Raw genomic sequence first — 24,082 nt, forward strand, 5'->3', positions numbered from 1 at the left:
TTCGTCAGAGTCATATCCAGCTATCTATTCGGTCCCACCTCCAAGCAACCTAGTTGTTTCTTTCGATTGGAATCTACTAGGCAGACCCCACTTACCCGCTAGTGTACCATTTCGAATCATTTCTCAAATATATAGAATGGTCATGGCCGGTACCATCATAGATGAAGGGGCTTCTGTGAGTATCCTTTCCTCAACTTCTTGGAAAGCGCTTGGTTCACCATCGCTTTTGCCTGAGATGAGAAATCTAACAGGCTTTGACAAAGGAACCAGTTGACCGTTAGGGATCCTTCCAAATGTGCCGATAATGCTGAGAAGGAAAACCATTCACATGAACGTAATGGTAGTCCAAGGACACTTGGATTATAATCTACTCCTTGGACGAGACTATATTTATTTCATGGGAGCCATTGTCTCCTCACTCTTTAGAGTAATGTGTTTTTCGTATGGAGGAAGAGTGGTCAAGCTTGTAGACCATCTTTCATTCCCTGGTTCACACATAGCAAATAGTAATATACCAACACTAAATGGTCTTTTCACGCAAGGAATGTCTCATCAATCCCCAGTCCATCCTCCTGATGAGCATGAGTGATTCAGAGGATATGACTGAAACCCAGGGGGCATGCACCCTGGCCTGTTTCGAGAGGAAAACCTTGGGTATAGGGTGGGTTTCCTCGGAGAGTATATGATTGGCCTGACACACCCATCCATTTTGGAAAATGGGATTAGACTGGAATAAGATACCTCTGTTAAGGTAGGCCTTTCCTGATAAAACAAATGTTTTGTCTACAAATTGAGGGGTAACCTGAAAAGGTAGGCCTTTCCCGATAAAACAAATGTTTTGTCTGCAAATTGAGGGGTAACCTAGAAACTCTACTTCGCTATACCTAGGGGCATGCAAACCTTTTGGCGTGCAAGCAAAGAGCGGCCATTTATTTTTTTTAATTTATAGGTCCTCTAACCCTTTAAACTCGTAGGATTGGTCATTTCCTAACTTGCATAAAGAAAGGATGCAGGGAAAAGCTTTGAAATAATGTCGTTTTTATATATGAGACATCCTTATTATACGACTGGATTAATCGAGCAGTTTTAACGCAGAATTCAAGCTCGTTAAAAAATAAACATAAGAAATGAGCAAATGTTCCCCCAGAGTTTAAGCTCATTAAAAAATGAACCATTCTCCGGCATTACCATGAGCCTTTGAAGCCTTGGTCGTGTTCTCATCATCACCTCCACTTTGTTTTGGCCGATCATTCACCTCCATTTGATTGTTTACCCTTTTGAGGAACAACTGCAAAGAGTGATCCTATTAGCCATCCTTGTGACACTGTCGTGATTGGAAAATTCCAAACCTTACCTGGAATCAGTTGCTACCCATATTTATCACTCATTCCTCAAAACACGAGTCTCCTTTAAGCTCTTTTCAACTGACTCGTAAAATATGAAAAGATTGCTGAGCCATTGGCCTCTCTAGCTCGTTAAAGATACCGGAAGTGCTATCCCTCATTTAGATTTTAATCTTTTTGGACTTGAGGGATTATTACAGAAAAATATAGAGCGCTTGCTTTGTTCGGCTCGTTAAAAGTACCAGAAATCCATCGCTTTTGTATTGTTTTATACTTTTTCGGACTCAAGGGATTATATGACGAAAAAGGATTATTGGAGTTTTCTTTACGTCCCTTTTTCAAACTCTCTAAAATTGAAAAGGACCGAGTTATCCTTGTCGTTAAACTCGTTAAAACCGAATAGCAACAAACTTGTTCGTACAGAAAAGAACGAGTTTCACTATCGCTAGGTTCGTTAAAACATAGCGATGGGTTTGCCCGAAGGGAAAATTATAGAACAAGCATATGTTATCCTCCTCAAGCTTGAAAAAAATAAAGAGGTACTGGTCAGCAATGACTAGGGAAAATTGGGAAGAAAACTTGAAGAAACTTTATCAGTAGCAAGTCGCTCTCGAACATGACACTTTCACTCCGCATCCGACTCGGGTTGGGTTGTTCCATTCACTGGTCACATCACCATGGTTTCGTCACACCATCCATATTTTGGGTTAATGCTACTGATCCATCATGTCGGTGTCGCTGATATGTTCAAGAGAAGTCACTCAGAGAATTCACGTGTGTCACACCCACTGCAATACATTCACGCTCCATTCTTTCATGACCGCCACCCTGAACCTTATATCACCAGATCGTTGTCACCTCCGTTAAAAATCATTTGCTCCGTTCCATGTCATTGATTTGGGATTCATTAAGGCCCTCCTATGATGGATCGCATCTTGTCAACATCAGCTCATTATCCTAGAAGTCGATCTAGGAACAACCCTTTCAGTACTTTGAAGTTTGCATGCCTCAATGGCAAGTTTCTCACTTTCGGCGACAGGTTTACATCAATGGCCTTCGACCGAAAGATTTTGCGTGGTGTTCAACACCAAGTCCCTTATTCACACCACGTGAATTGTACTGTAGTACCTTGAGGGTAATCATCATTATCAGTGATTCCTCTCGCGCCTGTTAATAGCTTACACCATTGGCTGGTAATCAGGTGATTTCTTTCCATGTTTGACTCTAGAACATCTCTCACATGGATCAACTTGTACTTCGAGTGAAGATCGAACGAGATTGAAGGCCCCGAATCTAGTTTCATCCATGCGGGCTGTGATATATATTTAGGAAAATAAATACATCAAATGTACATCATTACTGCACAGATAATCATCCAATCTAATGGATGATGGCTCTACCAGAATCATCGGTCTACACTCAGAAGATTGTCTGTCTTATGTACATGAAAATGAATTTATAAAGCTGAGCATGGGAATGCCCGCCTCAGCTAGATCATGAAAATATTATGAAGATAATGTATTGTATTGTATCTTATTATAGGTCGCCTTCCAGCTTGAAAGAACTTCAGATCCTCATGATAAAGCATTTCACCAGACATCAACAGATTAACGACGTCATGCTTTAGGGGGAAACTGTTATAGAAATTTTTGGGCACTGCAACCCCAATCATAAATTTCCATAAACCAAGGGCTCTTAAGTCCCTAAAAGTGTTGTTCCAACCTCTAAAAGAATAGGGTCAACTGATTACATCCTCTCCCAGAAGTTCTCCATGAAAAACTGCTAAGAACTGGTCAAAACTTGACCATCTCACCTGCTCCATGGTCAAAGTGCGCTGCATCTGACCTAAATACACACAGTAGGTGTGATGCATCTTGAAAAGCCCTTCTATGGGGTGCGATGGGCGAGAGAGGATAAATGGCAGGGTCAATTTGCAAGGTGGAGGATCATGGAATCTTCTAGAAACTTCTCCTCTGACACTTGCCTCTCTGCATTCGCCCAGGGATGAGTAAGAGATCATCAATCTCCAAGTGGAATCGAGAACTATCAGAGAGAGGACACTAATCAACTCTCAAAAGTTGACTCACTCCCCTTGCAAATATCTATATATGATCCCTCATCCCAAAGATCCAGGGGGTCGGAGGTTGGAATTTTGTAACTTGTAAGGAAGTGCTGCTGGTTTCTTGGTGCAATATCATAGTGTTGGGTGATCTAAGATTTTCATGAGTTGAAGAAGGGCGTTCTTGCTGAGAGGATGATGCTGGGTCAGAACAATTGGTTGTAATCCTCTTTGCTCTTTCTTGATTATCAATAAAGCTATTCAAGTTTTCCTCCACATTCTTGTATGATTGATGTTATGTGCATTTGTGTGGTCAATATATATCTGGTCCTATATTGTTTATGATAATAGATCTATGTTCTTGGATAGTGTTATGCTGCTTTGATTCTACAGGTGCTCTGTGAAGCTGGGTAGACAAGGAAGCGAGTAGCAAAGATCTATCAGAAGGGAGAGGAATCGAGCAAGGAACCAAGCGCAAGACAGAGGTTGGTCTCCTTATTCCCCTCTTATCTATTTCTCATAAAGGAAAACGAAAGTAGTTTTAGTTTGTTTGTTTCTAATGTAGCTACCAACCTTAGTGGGACTAGCAGCTCTGCATAGACACTAGTTTTCCTGATAACACGCATGAATCCTTTTCAGACAGAAGAAGATATACAAAATATGAATGCTTTACAAGGCAGAGCATAAACTGAATTCTACCTCTTCTACTTAAGAGCATTCAACAAAAAATGATTAGGAATGGATTGTAAACATAACAAAATACATACGGAACATAGAAAGAAACACATTTGCTAAACCCACACCACAGCGATCTCATGAATCAGAGCTGCATCATTCTATTAATTTCCAAGCCAAAACTGTACAATGAAAGTGTTGATTTTTTCTCCACGCTATTCCCAGAAACTCCAACCCCTTACAAATGACTTTCAATACAATAAATAAGCTTTTCTATGAGAAAGTGGATCAACCCAAGGTTGGGGGATTGTTTAATCATTACAAATGGAAATGAAAAGCCAACCATCAGTAATAGGAGCAACGTTAAATTTAATTTCTCTGATGACCAATTAAAAAAAAAAAATGTAGCATAGATCTTCTGGGGTGACTGTTCGCCTTCCTTTTGGCTGTTTGAATAACAACTATCAGTTTAATAACATGGCTTTTAAATAAGATGCGCCTTTAATGAAGAGAAAACATATATTGTTAATGAACGGGCCCACCTGCAATTTTCGTTTAACTCACCCACGCGCCAATATTCACTTTCAACTATCTTCACTTGTAAACCATAGTACCATAGCCAAAAAATCATTGAATGTGCTTTGAAAAACTTACTTGGATAAAATTGCACTGAAACAAATCGAATTCTCGCAGAGCGGAAGTGATTTGGCCTTTGGGTCTCTGTGCGCCGCGCCAAAAGATGTATGCGTCACGCCACTTTGGAGATGGTTTTGAGGCACTTCCTGAAGTCCAAATTGAGCCCAAGTGTGCTTTTTGGAAATCCCCACTTGTCTACTTTCCAACCCAAGTGAAATTTTTCAATTTGGATGTCATTTTCCTCTTCAAAAATGCAATCTCCCAAGACTACTTCCTGTGTGTCAAAATAGGGGCAGAGAGGTCATTGTTTTGGGTGCTTTTGACCTCTTGAGGACTCAAAACTTGCCCAAACTTCTTGGCCATGCATCAGCAGTCATGATTTTCCATGGAAAATCCAAAAATATAAACTTTTTGTCATTTGGAGCTCCCTAGCAAAAGCGCACGCCACGTGGCGCGGCGCATAGGGAGAAAGCCTTGTTTTTGTGTAAAAAATTTCAAAATTTCAAAATGTGCTCCAAATTTCTTGAAATTTGGGTTGAACCTTCTCCATCACATGTCATTTTAGGCCAAAGAGGCCTTGGCCAAGATTCGGAGCCTATCTTGCTATTTTTGCCTCTTTTGTCTTTTTATCACCTTCCTCAATTTCACCTTTAGGCTACTAATTCTCGCTTTGGAGCTCATGTTTTGGGCCATGTAATGGTGAGTCATGCACCTCAACATTGCTTTTTCCCTATTAGCCTTCTCCAACAACTTCTCTAAGTGAATGTTCACTTTCTCTAAAACATATTCCCGGTCCTCATCTCTTTGCTCCATAGGTCTACCTTGTGCTGCCATGATGTGTTGTCGGTTTTCCTTGATCAGTTGCAACTCTATCTCAACTTGCCAATGCTCAAGTTGTTTGTTCCTCTGCTCCAGGTACTTCATATTCCATTTAGCTCTCTCCAAGTCAAGGGATAAGACTTGGATCTCTGTTTACTACTCTTGGATGATCTCTTTAAGCTGTGCACTTTGCGGACCGGTATCTGTATCATCATCATGAAGGATAACGAAGTCGGTCTCTTGTTCACTTGATGGCCCCTCATCATGCATTGGCTCCTTACCTTTGTCCTGTACTTGTAGTGCTGATGTTAGAAGCAAGGCCCTTTCCACCCCAGGTGGAGATAACACTCGCTTTGCTGCTGCAAACAAATGTATAGCGCCCCTCTGATATGTGATGAATAACGGCACACTAGCAATCTCATGGTGCTCATACTGATGAGAAGGTCCCCCTATCTCACACTTAACCTTTGATAATCCCTGTGAAGCTTGGAAGAAGTCACGAGAGATGAAATCATCCCAAGTGATACCTTGTAAATCAAGCTGATGCACCAAGAGAATCTTGATGAGAGAAAAATGACAAATGCTGTTGAACTGCTGCTCAGGGGTCTTGTGTTGCACAATGGCGGTCATCCTCTCTATGTTTCAGCATATGAAATATGGGATGTTCATCGTGTGTACCCAGGTGAAATGCATGAGCAACCTTATGTGATAAGCATATAATCGGGAGAAACGGCCTTCACAACTGAAATACTTCATAATTAACTTCATTAGAGGGGCATATTCATCATTAAGATATCGGAAGGGAAACACCCTCTTAAGCTACCTCAAGAAACCAGGTTTAACATATGGCTCATAATACTGTCGGTCAACTTTTTGTCTCTTGTTCCATGGCTCTCCAATATTAGGCATGCCGGTAGCTAATGAGATAGAGTCCGGTGTAAGTGTGAAAGTAACACCGGCCAAAGTAACTTGAGCACCATGTAAATGTAGAACAAATAGGTGAGCCAAATCATGGTGAAATTGAACATTTGCAACCTTTTCACAAAACTCATAGCATGACTGAAACTGAAAACAAGAGACAGCAAGAGGGCAGGCCTGCAATTCTATGAGGGTAGTCGGTTCTTCTCTAACATGTCTTCCACTTTTATGAGGCCTCTGGGGTGCATGTTTTTTCGTGGGTGAGTCACTTTGAGTTTCCACCTCATAGTCAGATGAATGATCAGATGACATAATTGATGCTATGAAAATTGCTTGGAGAAATGAATGATGGTCGCAAGACTGTGTTGGACTGCTGTTGTAATATGGTTGAAATCTATCACCAAGGGAGCAATGTAACTAGGGACTGTTAGGGAGGGAAAATATGAAGGGATTAGGAGTATTAGGATAGATTTTATTTAGGGAAATGTAGGAGGGTTTGGGAACTTTGCATAGGGTAGGGTTTAGGAACTTTGCATAGGGTAGGGTTTGGGGTTTTACATTGGGCAATGGGTGAAAGGGAATTGGGGATAAGGGTTTAGTAATTTTAGGGGATAGGGAGAAATGAAATTCAAAGGGATATGGTATAAGGAAAAAGGTAATGAAGGAAAAAGGGACAAATGGGATGGAAGGGGAACCTTGGTAACAAAATGATGAATTTGCAACCCTTAACATCAATTGACATAAGGATTTTTAGAGGTAGGGTTTGGAAATTTTGTTTCAAACATTTGGAACCATAAACCACCATCACATAACACACAAAAATGGATGAACCACCGAGATGTCGACCCTACCTGGCACGTCCAAGCAATTCAATGGTGATTTGGAGGAATTTCGGGCATTTTTTGGGTGTTAGACTGTATGCGCCGCACCGCCTGTTCTATGAGCAATGTGTTACCGGTGCACCACGCCCATTCAAAATTGCACTAGAGGATTGAGCCCAATGCGCCACGCTGCCCCAGTGCGCCGTGCCACCTACTGTATGCACCGCGCCTGTCAAGACACCTCCAACTTTACCCAAAATGTGCGCTGCCTCACCCAATTCACTTTGAAATGCTTCTCTCCGACCTTGGCATTTAAAATGACCTTGATCCTTATGAGAAATTCTATATAAAGACATGGAGACATGGTTTTGATTTTTGTTTCTTCAAAACCCATTTTTGCGATGTTTTGTTTTGGCACTTTTTCCACAATTTAATGCAACTCTGTATTTCACATTTCCTTTTTAGATTTTTTACTAAAATGATGAAATTTTTGGCAATTTTTTGCAGGGGTATCTGACATGGAATTTGGCAAAGGATGATCAAAATCTGTTTTTGAAGTACTTCATGATGGAGAACTTTACATATTTATCATAAACATTAATTTGACGATTTCCTCTGCAAAACAGAGTTTTGAAGAGGAATCACCCTTGAGCATTATGGATGATGAAAATCTGCAGATGAAACTTGTTGAATCTCTCTCTGGCCTGCTGGCATTATTGGGTACTTTGAGAACATGACTTATGAAACCCTAGACCTATGACTGACATGATTTTTTTCCCATCAAAAGACGAAATATGGACTGTCATTTAATGAAATTTGATGAACAGACCTGAGCCAGCAGGTACAAAGCATGAGGGGTAATGACTGACAAGACCCTTCCGTCAAATTATGGCATGCCCCTAGTGGAATGCAACTGAGTGAATGGAGCGAGACACCTGAAAATGGAATGCAGAAAGAGTTTTGATCTCTGACGGAGGACTGACAAGACCGACTCTAACAGGCAACAAGGCACACCACACGCATCCACGAGATCAAGATCTTCTGGATACTCATTTAGGTGAGCATATGGATGTGGATCCAAAAATGGCCACGCTTATCCCCCACGGTATATGAGAGTATGTGGAGCTTTGCAGACTTTAAGGTGGATATGCGCAATGTGTATATCAAGGAATGGAAGGATACGAAGAAGAACTGGACCAAACTCTCTTTCATTACAATTGATGACGCTATTTTTGTGGTGCTCAACTCATGGCCACTCAAATGGCACACCCCAGATCCGAAAGCATGTGATGAGGTAGTGATACAAAGATAAATGGATGTCGCCAAGCTGCCGACGCAACAAAAGTGGAACGAGTAGCTCACCAAGGAGGTAAGGGCTTCCCGTGAGGCAGCCAAGACCGCCGCAGAGCAAACTAAGGCTGCCGAAAAAACAACAGCAGCTAGGGCCACCATGATACAGGAGGTAAGAGGCCCGGACCTGACCACAAGATACGGAATTAATTGGGTCACGGAAGAAGACCAAGGCTTCCAAATTGGATGGGGAGCCTATTACACTGACAAAGGGTGATCTATACGACATCGGCGACATAGTTCATGAGGTCACTAGGGAGGCACTCCAAGAAGCAATGATGGAGTAGCAGAATGTGTTGGGGGCACTCAGGGCACAACTGCAAGGACTTCAGGTGCGACTCCCACAAGAAGGAACGGTAGTCGTCTACAATCCCACGGGAGCATTGGCAATAGAGTAGTTGTTGTGGGCCAAAATGGCCAACACCGTCGTGCTGTTGGAAGGAGCACTAATAGCGGACAACATGGAGGATAGAGCCATGGTAGGATGGATCAAGGGACTCGGCCTAAACTTGGCTACCCTTCCGTGGGATATTTTATACCAGCTATAGGACGGAGTTATGATAGAATGCCATGCTAGGGAGAGACGCGCAGTGCAAATGCTAAGTGAACAACGAATAAACATCGAACATATTAGCTTACAACATGATGAAGAGGTGGCTCAAAACCAGTAGTTGGAGTAGATCATAGAGGAAGCATGTCACCGCATCCCATAACTGGAAATTGTGACAGATCTGCCAGTAGGAATGCATATCCACAAATTGGCTAGTGGATTCTGCGCGGTGAAGGAGGAAGCTACAAGGATGCTGCTGGATCTCAACCTAAAAATTTCTAAACTACGATTAAAGGTGCAGCCCTCCACACCCCCAGAAGTTTGAGATCAGCGCACCGGCAATATCCAAAAAGGGTTGGAAGAAATTGAACAGGGAGTGCAGAGTTGCACCACATTGTTGGAAGAGTCCTTTGGGGTCCTCACAACCTTACAAGAGGACCCCACCATACAGCAATTTGAAACAAAGGTGCGAGAGCTTCAAATGCAATATGACAGTGTTTGCGAGACAGCACAGAAAGTGGTCCTAACTGAGTGGCTCGCGAGGCTACAACAGCCAAAGGCATCGAAAGATCAAGTCGATGCAGCATGCCAAAAAGAGGTAGTACTTAAAGCATGCATCCAGCCTTTGATTGATGAGGCCTTCCTCATCATGGCCAACATCGAAGGAAAAGTCACACAAATGAAAGCGATGCATGACCTAAGACAGGGATTTGACGCTGACAATGAGAATTCGGCTGAGCGAATAGAGCGGATCTAGTAGACAGCAGAGTAGTGCACTACAGATCTTCATGTAGCATAGGCACAGTTGGATGGACTTCGTGCAAAGATCACCACACCAGTAGAGTGACTCAGGACAAGTCTCGATGATTGTGTTGGGGGCCTGTTAGGCAGCGGATCCCCCCATAGCATGTTTTTGGGGCTTGAAGCCTGGATTTTGGTAAAGTTTAATGTAAAGACCCCGCGAAATGTGGGCGCAGAGCGCAAGAGCCTAGGGTTCTCTGCCCTAAGATAATGTAATTTAATGTAAAGTGTGTCATCCTACCCATGGTCCGCAGACCATGGGATTGTATAAATAGAGCAAGGCTCTAAGTGTGAAGTCAGTCTTAGTTTTTGGATAAGTAACAGATAGATGCAAAGGCATGGTTAGAAGATAGAAGTGAATATGAAGTGTATTGGGTTCTAGTGGTCGGCAGAGGCTCTGCAGCTAAGTGCACAGAGGCCTAGTAGAGTCTGCAGCTGAGTGCGCAGACCCTTGTAGCTAAGTGCATAGGGCAGAGTCCGGTCTGTAACAGAACTTGAGTATTAATAAAGATAAGATTGATTCAAAATATTATGCATCTATTTGTAGATCTATATTTCTATGTTCTGGTTTTTATACATTTATATTGTTTTTAAGTACTCGCGCTAATCTAGAAGTTGAATAATTAATAAGAATATTGGGCCCGCACAAACTAAGTTAAGCGCTAATATAGTAGCACAGTAAGGATCAGATCGGAATAATACAAAGGTGCGCATGGGTTGCGAAGAATAGAAAGCTGCGTAGAGAAGCGCAGCATGAAGATTAGGATTGTGAACTTCTAGACCCTCATCAACACATCCCTAGGGTGCGGAAACTTGGTTCTAGCACCCTCCCATACTACTTGGAGTGAGACCTCAGTCAGCGCTCCGTGGACTATTGCCAAAAGGGCCTGTAGTATCGGGATTTGCTTGGCTAAAACTCACTTTTGAACCTGGGTCAGGCTCCACGTAGCCAACAACAAGGTTGGGTCTTGAAGAAAAAGGTAGTGAAGTGGCATAAATTATAGAGAAGGCTACAACAGAGGCCAGTGAAGTGGCTACTGGAAAAACTCAGAGTAGCTGAGTTGGAAATGGAAGTTTCTATTTGTGAAGGAGAACAGGGGGAAGTTCTGGGTGAAGATGAACAATGGATATCAGTGAACTATTGGTATCATTCAAAGTAGTCTGAGGAAATGTGGACAAAGGTAGGACAAGAGGCTATAAAACCTTTCATTTTTGAATCTAATAGTTTTGGTGTGTTTGCATGTTTCACAGTGGATTGGCAGTCTTATGAAACTGTCATAAAAATTAATAGAAGTCAGTAGAGTTCATAGGAGAACTTGGATCAGCATATTGATGTGTTGACAGAGGATGAAGAGTACTTCTCAGAAGATAAGTATTCTCGAGCAGAGTATGATGGAGAATGACTCTTGAATCAGGAAAATATTGAATTGTTTTAGGAGACGAAAATTATTGATGAATTGATATTTGGAGTTGTTACAAAACAAGGACAATTCCTTGTGGAAGAAGGAGATGAAGTTCATCCTGAAGAGCTGATATGTGAAACATTAGTTGAGGCTGTTGAGCCTTACATTTTTCAAACTGACAATTTTGTATGAATACAAGATTTATAAGTGTTGAAGGAGAACAGTTCTCAAATATTGTTACACAACATAGAGTTTATGAAGTATTGATTTTTGAAAATGTAAGGAGAAAACAAGAACTTATTTCTGTGAAGATGAATGAGACAGAATTGTCGATGGAAGACAATTCGATTTAATCTTTGAGAAATAGTGACCATGTAAAGGATGAAGATGGAAATGAAGAGCATTGTAATAAAACACTTGCTTAATTTAAAGAGGAAATTGAATTTCTAGAGAAGTTTCTAGGAGGAAATGGCAATAGAAAAGAAATGGTTACATCAGTACTTGACAGTAGCAGAGAGTCTCTAAAAGACATAGAGATAGAAGAGAGTTTTAATTCATAAACCAATAGCTTGTTTGTAGGAATAGTGAATAGAATGAATGAGTGTGATGATGTGATCAAAGAAATTGAACAGAGGTTATTTGGAGATAAGATGGAAGTTCAGAAGCAACAAGAGGGTAGGGACATAAGGGTGGTAGTAATGATCTAGCAACTACAAAGTGAAGGTAACCAATAGAAGATTAAAGGCAAACTTAAAGAAGAGACTATGTTTGCTAAAAACATAGTAAAGGATCATCATTCCATCATGATGATAGGCACAATGGAGATAAATAGGGAAGTCGTTGAGGAAGTCAATAAAGAAGAAGGACTAAACTCTCATCAAAGGATCGGCGAATGGGAGAAAGAATTGGAACTACTAGAGAAATGGTTGAAAGCACTAGTAGGGAAGAAAGAGCTTGATGAAGATTGCAAAGGATATGTAAGAGAGGAAGAGGAAAAATTCCAGCAAAGAAATGAGTTGGACATAAAAATTTAATTGAAGATGGAATTGATGAGAAAAGTGTCTTAAAGGGAGAAGAAAAAAATAAGAAAGAAAAGTAGTAGCAAGAAAAATACAGCAGCAGGCTGTGAGAGCATAGCTAGTGGGGCAATGCAACATAGAGTGTGGAGACTTGGAGAAAAACAACAAACCAAAGCAGCAACCAAAGACAGACTACAAAACAAAGTTTGGGACCCTGGAGGTTTTCTATCAACATATGGGAACACATGATTAGGAGATCTTGGATGTTTTCAAACTTAAGAGTCTGATGCAGGAGCATTCAGCTCAGCAATATCATTATGTTTTAGTAGACATAGGGGCTATTGTGTTTTCAAGGAAGTTGGATTCCTATGTATTAAATTAATGTAATTATTAAGGTTTTCAATAATTTTAATGAGAGATATTAAGAATAGGATTTAATTAAGTATTGTGAGGCATATTTGTAAATGTTCTCGAATGTTGGAGAACATGAGAGATTTAGACTAGTTAAGATTCCATAGGGATTGAGTGATTTGAGAATTAATTATAAATATTAGATTAAGAATTAGTTAATGATTTTATGGATTAGAAAGGATCCTTAGAGATAAATAAGAGATTTTAGGATTCTATTGAGAAGGTTATGGATCTAAACCAAGAATTGGTTATAGAATCCTTCTGTACAAGTGTAAGCCTAAAAGGCATAGAAAAAGGTTCGCTAGCTAAGAATTAGTTCGAGAGTTAGATAGGTTTGATTGTAAGACTACGGGCAGGAAAGGGAAAATTCCACTGATAAGAAAATCAGGCCACAGAGAGACATAGATTGATGATGTAATTATTTGTTTATATATACACAAACATTTTGATCCTTAAGTGTGTGATGTGTGTTGATTGATGGAATTATAGATTGTGTGTGAATTAGAAGTAATTTTTCATAACATAGGGTTGCAAGGGTGTAGAACCAGAGATCAAGTGTAAGGAAGAGTGTATCAGGTTTAAAAACAGAATGTGTTGGAGGAAAACTTTAACATTACAGTGAATGTATACTGTAAGGTTCTTAAAACCTAAGGAGTTACACAGCTGAAGCATAAAAGAGCGAAGGAATAAAGAACGAAGATGAAGATTGGATCAGAATAATTCAAGACAGGAAGGCGAGAATAAAGACAAAGGAAAAAACCAAAACAAATGGATTGTTACATGGTAAAGAACAGAAAAGTGTAGCAACAAAGTGTAGTCATTGGATCAGACAAATCAACAAATGAGAGTGATGGAGATGGACAACCAAGATTAAGTCGCGTAGAATAAAGTTAAGAAGTTGAGCAGTGGAGATTAAGCCACGTGTTAGTAGAAGGACGGAGCAGTTTTCGTAAGCGGGAAGCTGTTTCTCACGCACCCTCGAAGTTGTAAGAGGTATTCCAAAATTGGATGCGATAAGGTTTTATGCAATTGAATTAAACCCTCGTTGAATTTCAGCCATCAGGACCATTTGTTGGGTGATTGAGGACACATATCAATTCCGAAAGTGCGCGTTGGCTAATTTGGAATTCAGACGTGATGAGGTTTTATAAAATGGGCTTAAAACCTCGTTCAGTTCTGATAATCATGACTATTCAATGGTTGATTGATCAGATGATAATTGTGCTCGAATTTGCGCATAGGTTAACATGTCAGGCGAACCCGATGAGTTATTCAAAGAAGTTTAACTTCTTTGAGTTTCGGTGGGTGAATGGGTTAAAGTTAGAGATCGGGTAATAACCATTGTTCTGAAGGAAGAAATCAACGGTGTAGATTGAACGCGATAAAGGTTGAGCATCGGTAAATGTGTAAAGTCATGCGAATCAATAGAAAGGTAAGGTTTAATTATTTTATAGAATATTTTTATTATATGAGAATTATAATATAAGTAAGCGAAACTAATGATTATGGGTTAAGTCCGAGTTTAACCAAGGTCTAAAGACCATGGTATGGTTGATAAGCGTGGGTAATTAGAACTAGAGTTAATAGGGTATGGTTAATATGCATGGTAATAAGACTTAACCAAAGCTTATGAAAGGTTATGGAGGGTTCCGCCCAAAGGTTAATTAAAGTTTAGAATTTGCATAAGTTAAATCAAACGTTTCTACTTAAGGATTCAATCAAAGATAGTTAAACCTTGACTTATCAAAGGTTTCCTATGTATGGAATCCTAGAATTCCTAGGACATGTATACGACATGCAATTGAATTTTCATAATGTGGGTATTGTCAGCTTAGGCTGGCATAAAAAAGAAATAAGTTGAACAAGACCTTATCCAAACCCCTAATAAGCATGTCAAGCATTTTGTCAAACATATCATAAACATGTGAACAACAGGTGTAAACAATAGAATTAAATGTAGGGATCTCACACTTATATGAGGATCGCTATGAACCATTGTCCCCTCTTGTCATTTTCTGCATTATTATCTATTCGTCCATAAATACATTATTCATTCATTTACAAGTAAAAACATGATGAGAGCCATACACATATGCTCTCATAAAACATACATATAACCAGCATAATAGGGAAAAAAGATATCATAAGCATATCATCCATAAAATCCACATATACATCAATATATATGGTTTGATTTGGGAGAGGAGGAAGTGATGATAGCAGGTGAGTAGGGTTAGGGTTTCAGATCGGGCCGCCCTAGGTAGACCTGAACTGGGGTCTAGGTGCAGGTGAAGCTTGCTTCCATTAGTATTTGGTCTGAGAATTACAGACTACAGATATGCGCAAAGGACATGAGATCGAATGCTGACGGAACTGACAGAGAAATGGCAGCTGAAGTCGGGAGGGGAGAGATCCCCTCCTACAAAAACATAGCAGTAGGGGAGTCAAGTAGAAATGGAGCGCAAGGAGGCACTGGAAAAAGCTCCAGAGACATTTCGGTCATGGGAGCATGCTGGCAAGCAGGATTAAGCGGCAGATGTTTACCAAGGGCAGCGAAAAAACCCAGGTTTGTAATCCCTAACAACAAACTTGAAGAATACAGAAGTTATATGAAGGATCATGCTTTAATTTGTAAGTTCGTAGGGATTTGGCCATCTGAGAAGGATTTGACCAAATGGATACAGCAAAGATGGAAACCTAAGGGGCATATAGATCTAAAACTAGGGGCAAAGGGTTTTTTTACGGTTATCTTCTCTAATCTGGAAGATAAGGAAAGGATTTTTGAGGGAGGACCCTACTTTATGAATAATGCTGGTTTATTCATGAGGCACTGGGAAGACTGCTATAACCCAGACAAGGAAAAAATGCTAGCGACACCTATCTGGGTTAGACTATTTGGACTCCCAATTGAGTTCTAGGATCCGGAGATCCTAGAAGGAATAGGAAATACAATTGGGACATTTGTCAAAGTAGCTGAGACCACTAAAAGAGGGAGATACACATCTTATGCCAGGATATGTGTATATATGAATATAACAAAACCACTTCCAGAGTTTGTGGAGATAGAATACCATGATGAGGTATGGCAGCAACTAGTGGATTATGAGCACATCCCATTTCACTGTAGAAGATGCCATGAATATGGCCATCTCTTTAAACAATTCCCTTTAAATGCAGCTGAAGAATCAGTAGAAAGGAAAGAGGAAGAGAAGAAGGTAACAGAGGCAAACAGAGAGACCGAAGAGGGATTCAAAGAAGTGCTCACCAGAAGGAAATCTCTAAAAGGATCAAACCCTCTACAGCCACCTGCAAAAACAATACTACTGGAAAATCAAAACAAGTTTAAGGCCCTTCAGGAAGAGGAAATGGAAATGGAAAAGGGAGACAGTGACGAAGAACCTATGGAACTATCAAAAGGAGCAAAAGAATAGGACACAATACAAATCAATATGGAACAGGAAGGGGAAGAAGATATCTGAGACATAGGTTTAAAAAAGATAAACCCAACATAATGATAATTCAAGAAACTAAGATTAGTACTCAGAAACTGGAAGAGATAATGAGGAGATTTAATCCTCATTATGAGCTAATGGGTCAGGATGTCGTAGGTAGCGCAGGAGGTCTAGCGATTCTGTGGAATCCAGAGGAAGTTCAATTTGTAAATTGGGTTAGCATGCCCTGAATTCTTTCAAGCACTTTTAGAATGATAGGCTCATCGGAATGGATAGTCCTCACAGGGGTATATGGCCCACACTTAACAGGCGAATGCAGAAGCTTTCTTCAAAATATGGGAACAATCCGAAGGCTATACCCAGATCTGCCATGGATTGCAGGAGGGGACTTTAACATGATTACAACTCTGACAGAAAAACGAGGAGGCCTAAGAAGAACAGACCAAGACATGGAAGCCTTTGGTGATATGATATCAGAGCAAAGATTGGTGGATATCCCCACAATAAATGGGATCCACACATGGAATAATAGAAGAGGGGGAAAAAATCAAATTGCATCAAGATTGGACAGATTTTTAATATCTAAACAAATTATAAACAGGGATATATTCATAGAAACAATGATCCTCCCAGCAATGGGTTCAAACCATTGGCCGATTAGGCTAGAAATTGACATCAAAGCGAGCCCAAAGAAGCGACCATTTAGGTTTGAGGCCTTCTGGCTCAGGGATCAACAGTTCATGTCAAAGGTGGAGGAGTGGTGGAACCAGAGCCAACAAAGAGGAAGAAGCAGGATGCAGACATTTCAACTAAAATTAAAAGAACTCAAAGGGAAAATTAAAAAATGGAACAAAGAAGAATTTGGGAATATATTTAAAGAGCAGCAATGCTTAGAACAAAAAATGAGAATACTGCAGCAAGAAATTATAACAGAAGGCAGAAGCGAGGAAAGAACCAGAGAAGAAGGCATAGTGATAAGCCAAATTGAAGAACGAAGAAAACAAGAAGAGATACTATGGAAGAAAAAGTCTCGAATAAATTGGCTTCGTGAAGGTGAAAGGAATACGAAGTTCTTCCACCAAGCCATGATCCAGCAGTGACAAAGGAATAGAATATTCTCCATCAAAAATGAGGAGGGGCAATGCCTAACCCAGCATGAAGAAATGGAACAGGCTTTAGTTGGGCACTTTAAGGATATCCTTACAGAACCTCAAGTGAATAGAGAAGAGGCTATAGGAAGGATATGCAATGAAATCCCAAGGATGATTACCAGGGACCAGAACTTAGCTCTCATGAGGGCAGCAACCCTGGAAGAAGTGGAAGAAATCGTGAAAGGGATGAAGAGAAATAAAGCTCCAGGACCAGACGGATTTATAGTGGAATTCTACCAAGCAGGCTGGCACTTCTTGGGGCAAGACATCTTAGAGGTGGTAGAAGAATCACGTAGACATCAGAAGGTATGTCCCGGCCTCAACTCAACCCTTTTGTCTCTTATTCCCAAATCTGCTAATTCGGAAACCGCTCAGGGTTTTCGACCTATTTCTCTTTGTAATGTAATCTATAAGATTATAGCCACCCTGATGGCTAAGAGGCTGAAACCAATCCTATCTAGTATTATCTCCCCGGAACAGACTGGGTTTGTGGAAGGGAGACAAATTCTAGATGGCTTGGTAGTGTCTCAGGAAGTAGTGCATTCTTTGAAACATAAAAAGGAAATGGGAATGATGATCAAACTGGATCTTTCAAAGGCATATGACCGTCTAAACTGGGATTACCTTAAAACAATTTTAACGGCATTTGGCTTCTGCAATAGGTGGGTAAAATGGGTCTATGATATGATTTCCACTCCTAATTTTTCCATTCTCTTGAATGGAACGCCAACTTCGACCTTCAATGCCACAAGAGGATTGTGACAGGGGGATCCTTTATCCCCATTCTTGTTCATCATAGCAGTGGAAGGCCTGGGACGATACCTCAAAAAAGAACTGAGAGAGAGAAAAATCAAAGGGCTGAGGTTATGGGGAAGTAACTTACCAATTACTCATCAATAGTTTGTAGATGACATTATGCTTTTTTGTGTTGTCTCCCTAAGAGAAGTTAAAAGGGTTAAAAGAATCCTTGACCTCTTTATGGAAGCATCAGGAACTGAAATTAACAAGGATAAATCTTGTACATTCCTCTTCAACACGCCAGACATGGTCAAATCCCACTTGACTAGAATTCTGGGTTTCCGCACTGGTGAATTACCCACAAAATACTTGGGAAATCAATTAGCTTTAAATCCTTTGAAGATAGTGAATTGGCATCAAACCATTGAGAAACTCAAGAACAGACTAGCTAATTGGTCTTTCCGATCTTTGAATATAGCGGGAAGAATAGTGCTTCTCAAATCGATTCTTCAAGCAATTCCTATCTACCCTCTCTCGGCAATGGTAGTTCCTAAAGGGGTATGTACAAAAATGACAGAAATATTCAAAAAATTCATCTGGGGAGGACCAAAGCAACAAAATAAATGGGCTCTAATATCTTGGAAGGGACTGATAAAAAATAAAGAAGAAGGAGGACTGGGTCTTAGAGATCCTTATACACTGAACCAAGTTATGGGGGCGAAGCTGTGGTGGAGATGGATGAGGGGTGGAGATGATCTATGGAAAAAAATATGGACTCAAAAATACAATATGCCCACAACCACTGAAGGTATTCTTAGGCTGGAGGAAGTTCCAAGAGGCTCCACAATATGGGACCTGGCTAGTCAAAACAGAGACATTATATTCAAACATGCATTCTGGGAAATACGGAATGGAAATTCAGCTAAATTCTGGGATGAAGCCTGGCAGCAAAGAGAGAGAATGATAGAGTTGCAAGGCCTGCAAAACACATGTCAGAAGGCTAAAGCTGAAGGGCTAAATTATGTAAGCGAATACTGGAAGGAAGAAAGTCAAGTGGAGACCTGGAGAACCTGGAAGAAACCAGAAGAATGGGATAGTCACATTGATACTGAACAAAGAGATCTATATGTAAGAGAAACAGAATCAAGAAGAATAACCATTAGAATAGGTCCAGATATACTACGGTGGGGTAGATCCACAAAGGGAACCTTCACGATTAGAGAAGCCTACTATCTAACTATCCAACAGGAGCACGATGAAAATGCACCCATGTGGAAACAAATATGGCAGAGCAACTGGTGGCCGAAGGTAACTTTGTTCTTATGGTTAGTAGGAAAAGGACAAATTTTGACTTGGGATCAGATTCAGAAGCATGGATTCCATGGACCTCCTAGATGCAGCCTATGCAAGCAGGACCAAGAAATGCAAGAACACCTTTTGAACACATGCCCTGTTGCTTAGCAGCAATGGGAAGAAATCAGGAAACTATTTGGGAGGACAAATAGAGACCCTCATAACATTAAACAAACCATTAATCAATGGGGGTGTTGAGTCCCAAACCTGCACTTCCCTATATACCCTTTCACCGTTCTTTTTCCATTTACTTCATCCACCAAGCTGTCAAATCGTTTCATATTAGTCTAAAAAGAGCTTATGAAATGGTTTCCTAACTATGTTTATGACTGTTGTTTGATTTAGATTTTTGTTCAAGCAGCTACGAAAACTTGTCACTTTCCGCAGCCAGCCCAAGTTTCCGCAACCATTTTGTTAAAGGCTATGCTACAGGTGTCCAATGGAGAAACCGGCCACATGGGTAAGCTGCAAGTGACTTGTACATGGAGTGTGTCCCCTCAGATCAGCCAAATCACTCATAAACAGTCGCGGTCAATGATGGTCAAAGGAAGGGCCAAATGAGGAATTTTATGGTGGCACGGCTTTGTTTTGCCGACGTGAAGGTTTGCGTGGCACGATCCTTAGTTTTCGGAGGTACTGGCACACCTAGAGAACAGCCCGTGAACGGAACCAAGTAGCCACCACTCCAAGGATTCATGACCATCACGCTAGATCTCGGGTCAAGGAGATTTACGTGTCTCTTGGCAGCATAAATCTAGGAATTAGTTGCAGCACCTTTTCTTATAAATAACGCGTTGATATACGCTGAATAGCTTAGTTTTTCAATTGTAATCTTAACTGTTTTCGCCCACTGTACTGCATTTCACTTTGCTTTAAATACATGAGAATACAGTTTTTCTGAATCTGATTTGTGACTAAGTGATTGACTGGTCGAGGTTGCAGAGGGCCCCTGTACACCAGAGCTTTGTATAGTTTCTTATTTGCTTTCATTTACTGTTTTTTAAATCATTTTTTGTATATATATTGTGTTGTTCTGATGTTCATTTGTTGTCTATATTTCCTTTATGTTTCTTTTATAACTGTTAGATGATCAGTGCTTCTTTTACAAGTTTTGTTGTAGGTAGCCCGAGCAGATTTACATATATTTTTGATAACTACTGACATGAGATCATCTTGTCCTTTCTGCTGATTTTCATTTCCTCAGTTTAATTCGAGCACTGTCATTTTTCAAATTGTGTTTTGCTTATTTATTTTTCTGCTACTTAGACATCATATTACTCATCTGTTTATGATTTCCTTTCTATAAGTGACTCTATTAGTAAGGAATCAGAATATTACTTATTGTAGTATGATTTAGTTTGCTTTCCTGCAAGTTAGAGATTGAATTACTTATGTCATTTTCAAGAGTTGAAATATGATTGAGTAGTTAAATCTTAGTTTCCTTTTATGCAATTTAATTTCCTACAATTTAGATATCATATTACTCTGCTTGTTTATGATTACTTCCTATAGGCAGATTGAACTGAAGGGTAAAGGATCAGAACAGGGGTTGAAGTAGTGTGATTTAGTTGCTTTGCTTTCAGTCTTTGAGTTGCTTTAAGTTCAGTTTTTACTTTCTTTTTCACACAGCAGTAAGGATATTGGGCCATTGTCACTAGTTCACTGTTTGGTACATTTACTTCCTCTTGAGAATTGATTTCATTACAGTCAGTTTAGAGCTTTCTTTTTGAAAAATTTTAAGTTTGGAAAATCACTGTAGAAATCACCATTACCATCCATACTTAACTTTCAATTTCACCATCACACAGTAGGGAATCCATAAAAGATAAACCCAAAAACAAACTAAAAAAAAAAAAACGAAAAAATGAAAAAAGACTAAGAAAATGGTTATCTTGTACATATAGTACACCTCACTCCATCAGTTTACGAATCCCGGATTGACATTTAAATTAGCAATTTAGAACACACTAAATTGACCAAACAGGGGGTGAGGTCAATTCTCAAGTCCAGTGGTCAGAAGAGCTTGGAGTCTAGTGATGGGTTTTAACATGTGGCTAATATGGAAAGAAAGAAATCGAAGAATATTTCAAAACAAAGACAGCTCCCCTGAGACGATCTAGAAGGGAACCCAAAAACTTATAAGGGAAACTATCCTAGTGGAAGCTTGGACTCAAGAAGATTGGAAAGAAACTCCAGAAGAAGGAAGGATCCTAGCATGCCTAAATCTAGAACAAGGCATGGTGTATCCCCAGAAGCAAAAAAACCAGAGCAATCATAATCAGAGCTCAACCAAGTTCAAATGCCCACGTGATGGCTTCATCAAACTAAACTTTGACAGAGCCTCAAAAGGCAACCCAGGGCCAGCAGGGTTCGGAGGCATCTTCAGGGATAATCAAGGGCAGACAAGATGGATTTATGCTGATTGGGGTGGTATAATGAGTAATAATGAAGCTGAATTAATGGCAGTCTATCAAGGCATTAGAATAGCAATCCAAAATGGATACACCAATTTGGAAATAGAAGGAGACTCAAACCTAGTGATAGAGATGCTCAGGAAACTGAATAGAGGTAAGGACTAGGAAAAAGTAGCATGGAGTTAGAGGACAATAGGGTAATTCAGGACCTGGCAAAGATAACGAAACGCATTGAGTACAAGATCATAAACCATGTTAGAAGGGATGGTAATAAGGCAGCGGATTTCCTTGCTAACTGGGGTTGCAATGAACAAGGAGGAAAGGTAGATAGTATATGGCCAATTCATTGGGAAGAACAACGATGGGAGCCCCTCCATTTAATCATTACCCAGGATAATAATGAGATTACAAACTCAAGATAAGGGTTACAGCTGGCCCCTGATTGGGGTGAAAGAATTGGAGAGGACGTGTGATAAAATGATGAAGGGAAGAGGGTGGCAAAGCTGGCCACCATACATCCTCATAATTCCACAGGACGCGGGGGCAACATGCAGGCAGGGGGGTAGAATCTCGAGGCATAGAGGTGACAGGGAAGTGGGGGAAGAAGTAGGAGGAAATGGCGGCAGAAGGATGATGAGACGCAAGGTAGGTGGGAGGAGGTTAACAAAGGTGGCGAAGAACAGAACCAAGGTTATTATGCAGCAAGGGAAGGAGACGGCGGGAGCTCGGTGCGAACTGGTGTTCTCTGCAACTTGGCATAGGACTGGGTACGTATTCTTAAATCCAATCCCTGCATTTCTTTCAATCTTTAGTAATATTAAGGAAGAGGGGGGAGAGCTAGACGCAGCAGAGGGAAAGAGAAGCGAGAGGGAATTGGAATTATTTCCTGCTACAAGCAGTCAGAAGGCAGAGGGTGGCAGGATGAGAAATGTTGGGGAAGAATCTAGTAAGGTTGGGAGCCATGCAGGCTATGGTAAATGCATGCATGGATTCTGTATAGATAGTGATCAGGGGCAGTTCAAGGAGGCAAAAAAAGTGGTCTGGGAGGTAGAGAAGACTCTCGAAAAAGCATACAAATAAGGAACTAACGAGGACATTCGTAAGCTTATTCAAGAATTGGAGGAAAATATAATGGAAGAAGATTTGGAACCTGAAATGGAAGAATGGGGTAACCTCATTCCTGACCCGGGAAACACTAGGGGATGCATGACCTTATATAAGCAGGCCTTACATGTTTATTGGGTGTTGAAGCAGTTACTTGCCAAGGCAATGGAGCAGGTAGCGGGGAAATGGCTGAGTTGGCTCAGGGCATGCCCAATATGAAGAGAGAAATGAAGAATCTCCAAATCACTATGCTCATGCAGGACAACAAGCTGGACGAAATCCAACAACAACTGAAGAAGATTGCTCCAACAATGAGGGATGCAGAAGCACCTCCTGAGATTGTGGAAGATTAATCCTTTAGTTAGAATCAATGGCTTACCATGTTTGTTCCTTGAGAATAGTATCTCTTTTTCTTGTTAGTAGTTTTTAATGACTGTCTGGAACCAGATTAGTAGCTGCTGTTGTGAAGTTTATATAGCATGGATTAGTAGACTTATTCTTTTTTGTTATTGGATGGATTATAAAAACTTAAGGTGGCCAACAGATCCAGTTTCCCATTTGGGCGGGTTGAACTATTCCAGTTTCTTATAAAAACTTAAGGTGGCTACATGGGCGACCATGTCCCTGAGGGCTAAGGCCAACGGCCCGCCCCCACCGGTCGGCCCACCACTGCATTCTTGAGAGGTCATATGGCACAATAGGATTGGGGGTTGGGACCTTAACTCCCGGCCCCATTGAATTTCATGCCAATACAGAGTTTTAACCCCGCAGTTATGGTTTCCCAGTCACATGTTTTCCTCTGCCACGACCACTGTTTTTTAATGTTTAAGGTTATAATGGGGGGTTGCAAGGCTAGCTTCCCGCCCATGGTCACGCCTCCTAGTGGTGACTAGGGTTGGGGCTAGACCCTGGTCCCGTTCCTCCATACACCATTACACCATACAATATTATCAATCAAACATTGACATAGGTTAAGGCTCATGTGGTAGCCTGATTGGTGTAAGCCCTTGGTGTTTGTTACAAAGTTGCGGGTTTGACCCCGCCCACTTCTACTCGGACCTTCAA

General features: G+C 40.7%; 1 protein-coding gene across 1 annotated transcript; it reads left to right on the forward strand.

Annotated features, from left to right (window-relative positions):
* Positions 1-16,592: 16,592 nt before the first annotated feature.
* Positions 16,593-17,357, forward strand: LOC149257747 (uncharacterized). The gene has a single exon (XM_089386965.1). The coding sequence runs from the start codon at positions 16,593-16,595 to the stop codon at positions 17,355-17,357; it is 765 nt and encodes a 254-aa protein (XP_089243091.1).
* Positions 17,358-24,082: the final 6,725 nt, after the last annotated feature.

The sequence above is a fragment of the Pinus tabuliformis genome, chromosome 6 (genome assembly GCF_031772625.1).
Source record: "Pinus tabuliformis cultivar Carrire ecotype Pingquan chromosome 6, CPIR1, whole genome shotgun sequence".
Classification (NCBI taxonomy): domain Eukaryota; kingdom Viridiplantae; phylum Streptophyta; class Pinopsida; order Pinales; family Pinaceae; genus Pinus; species Pinus tabuliformis.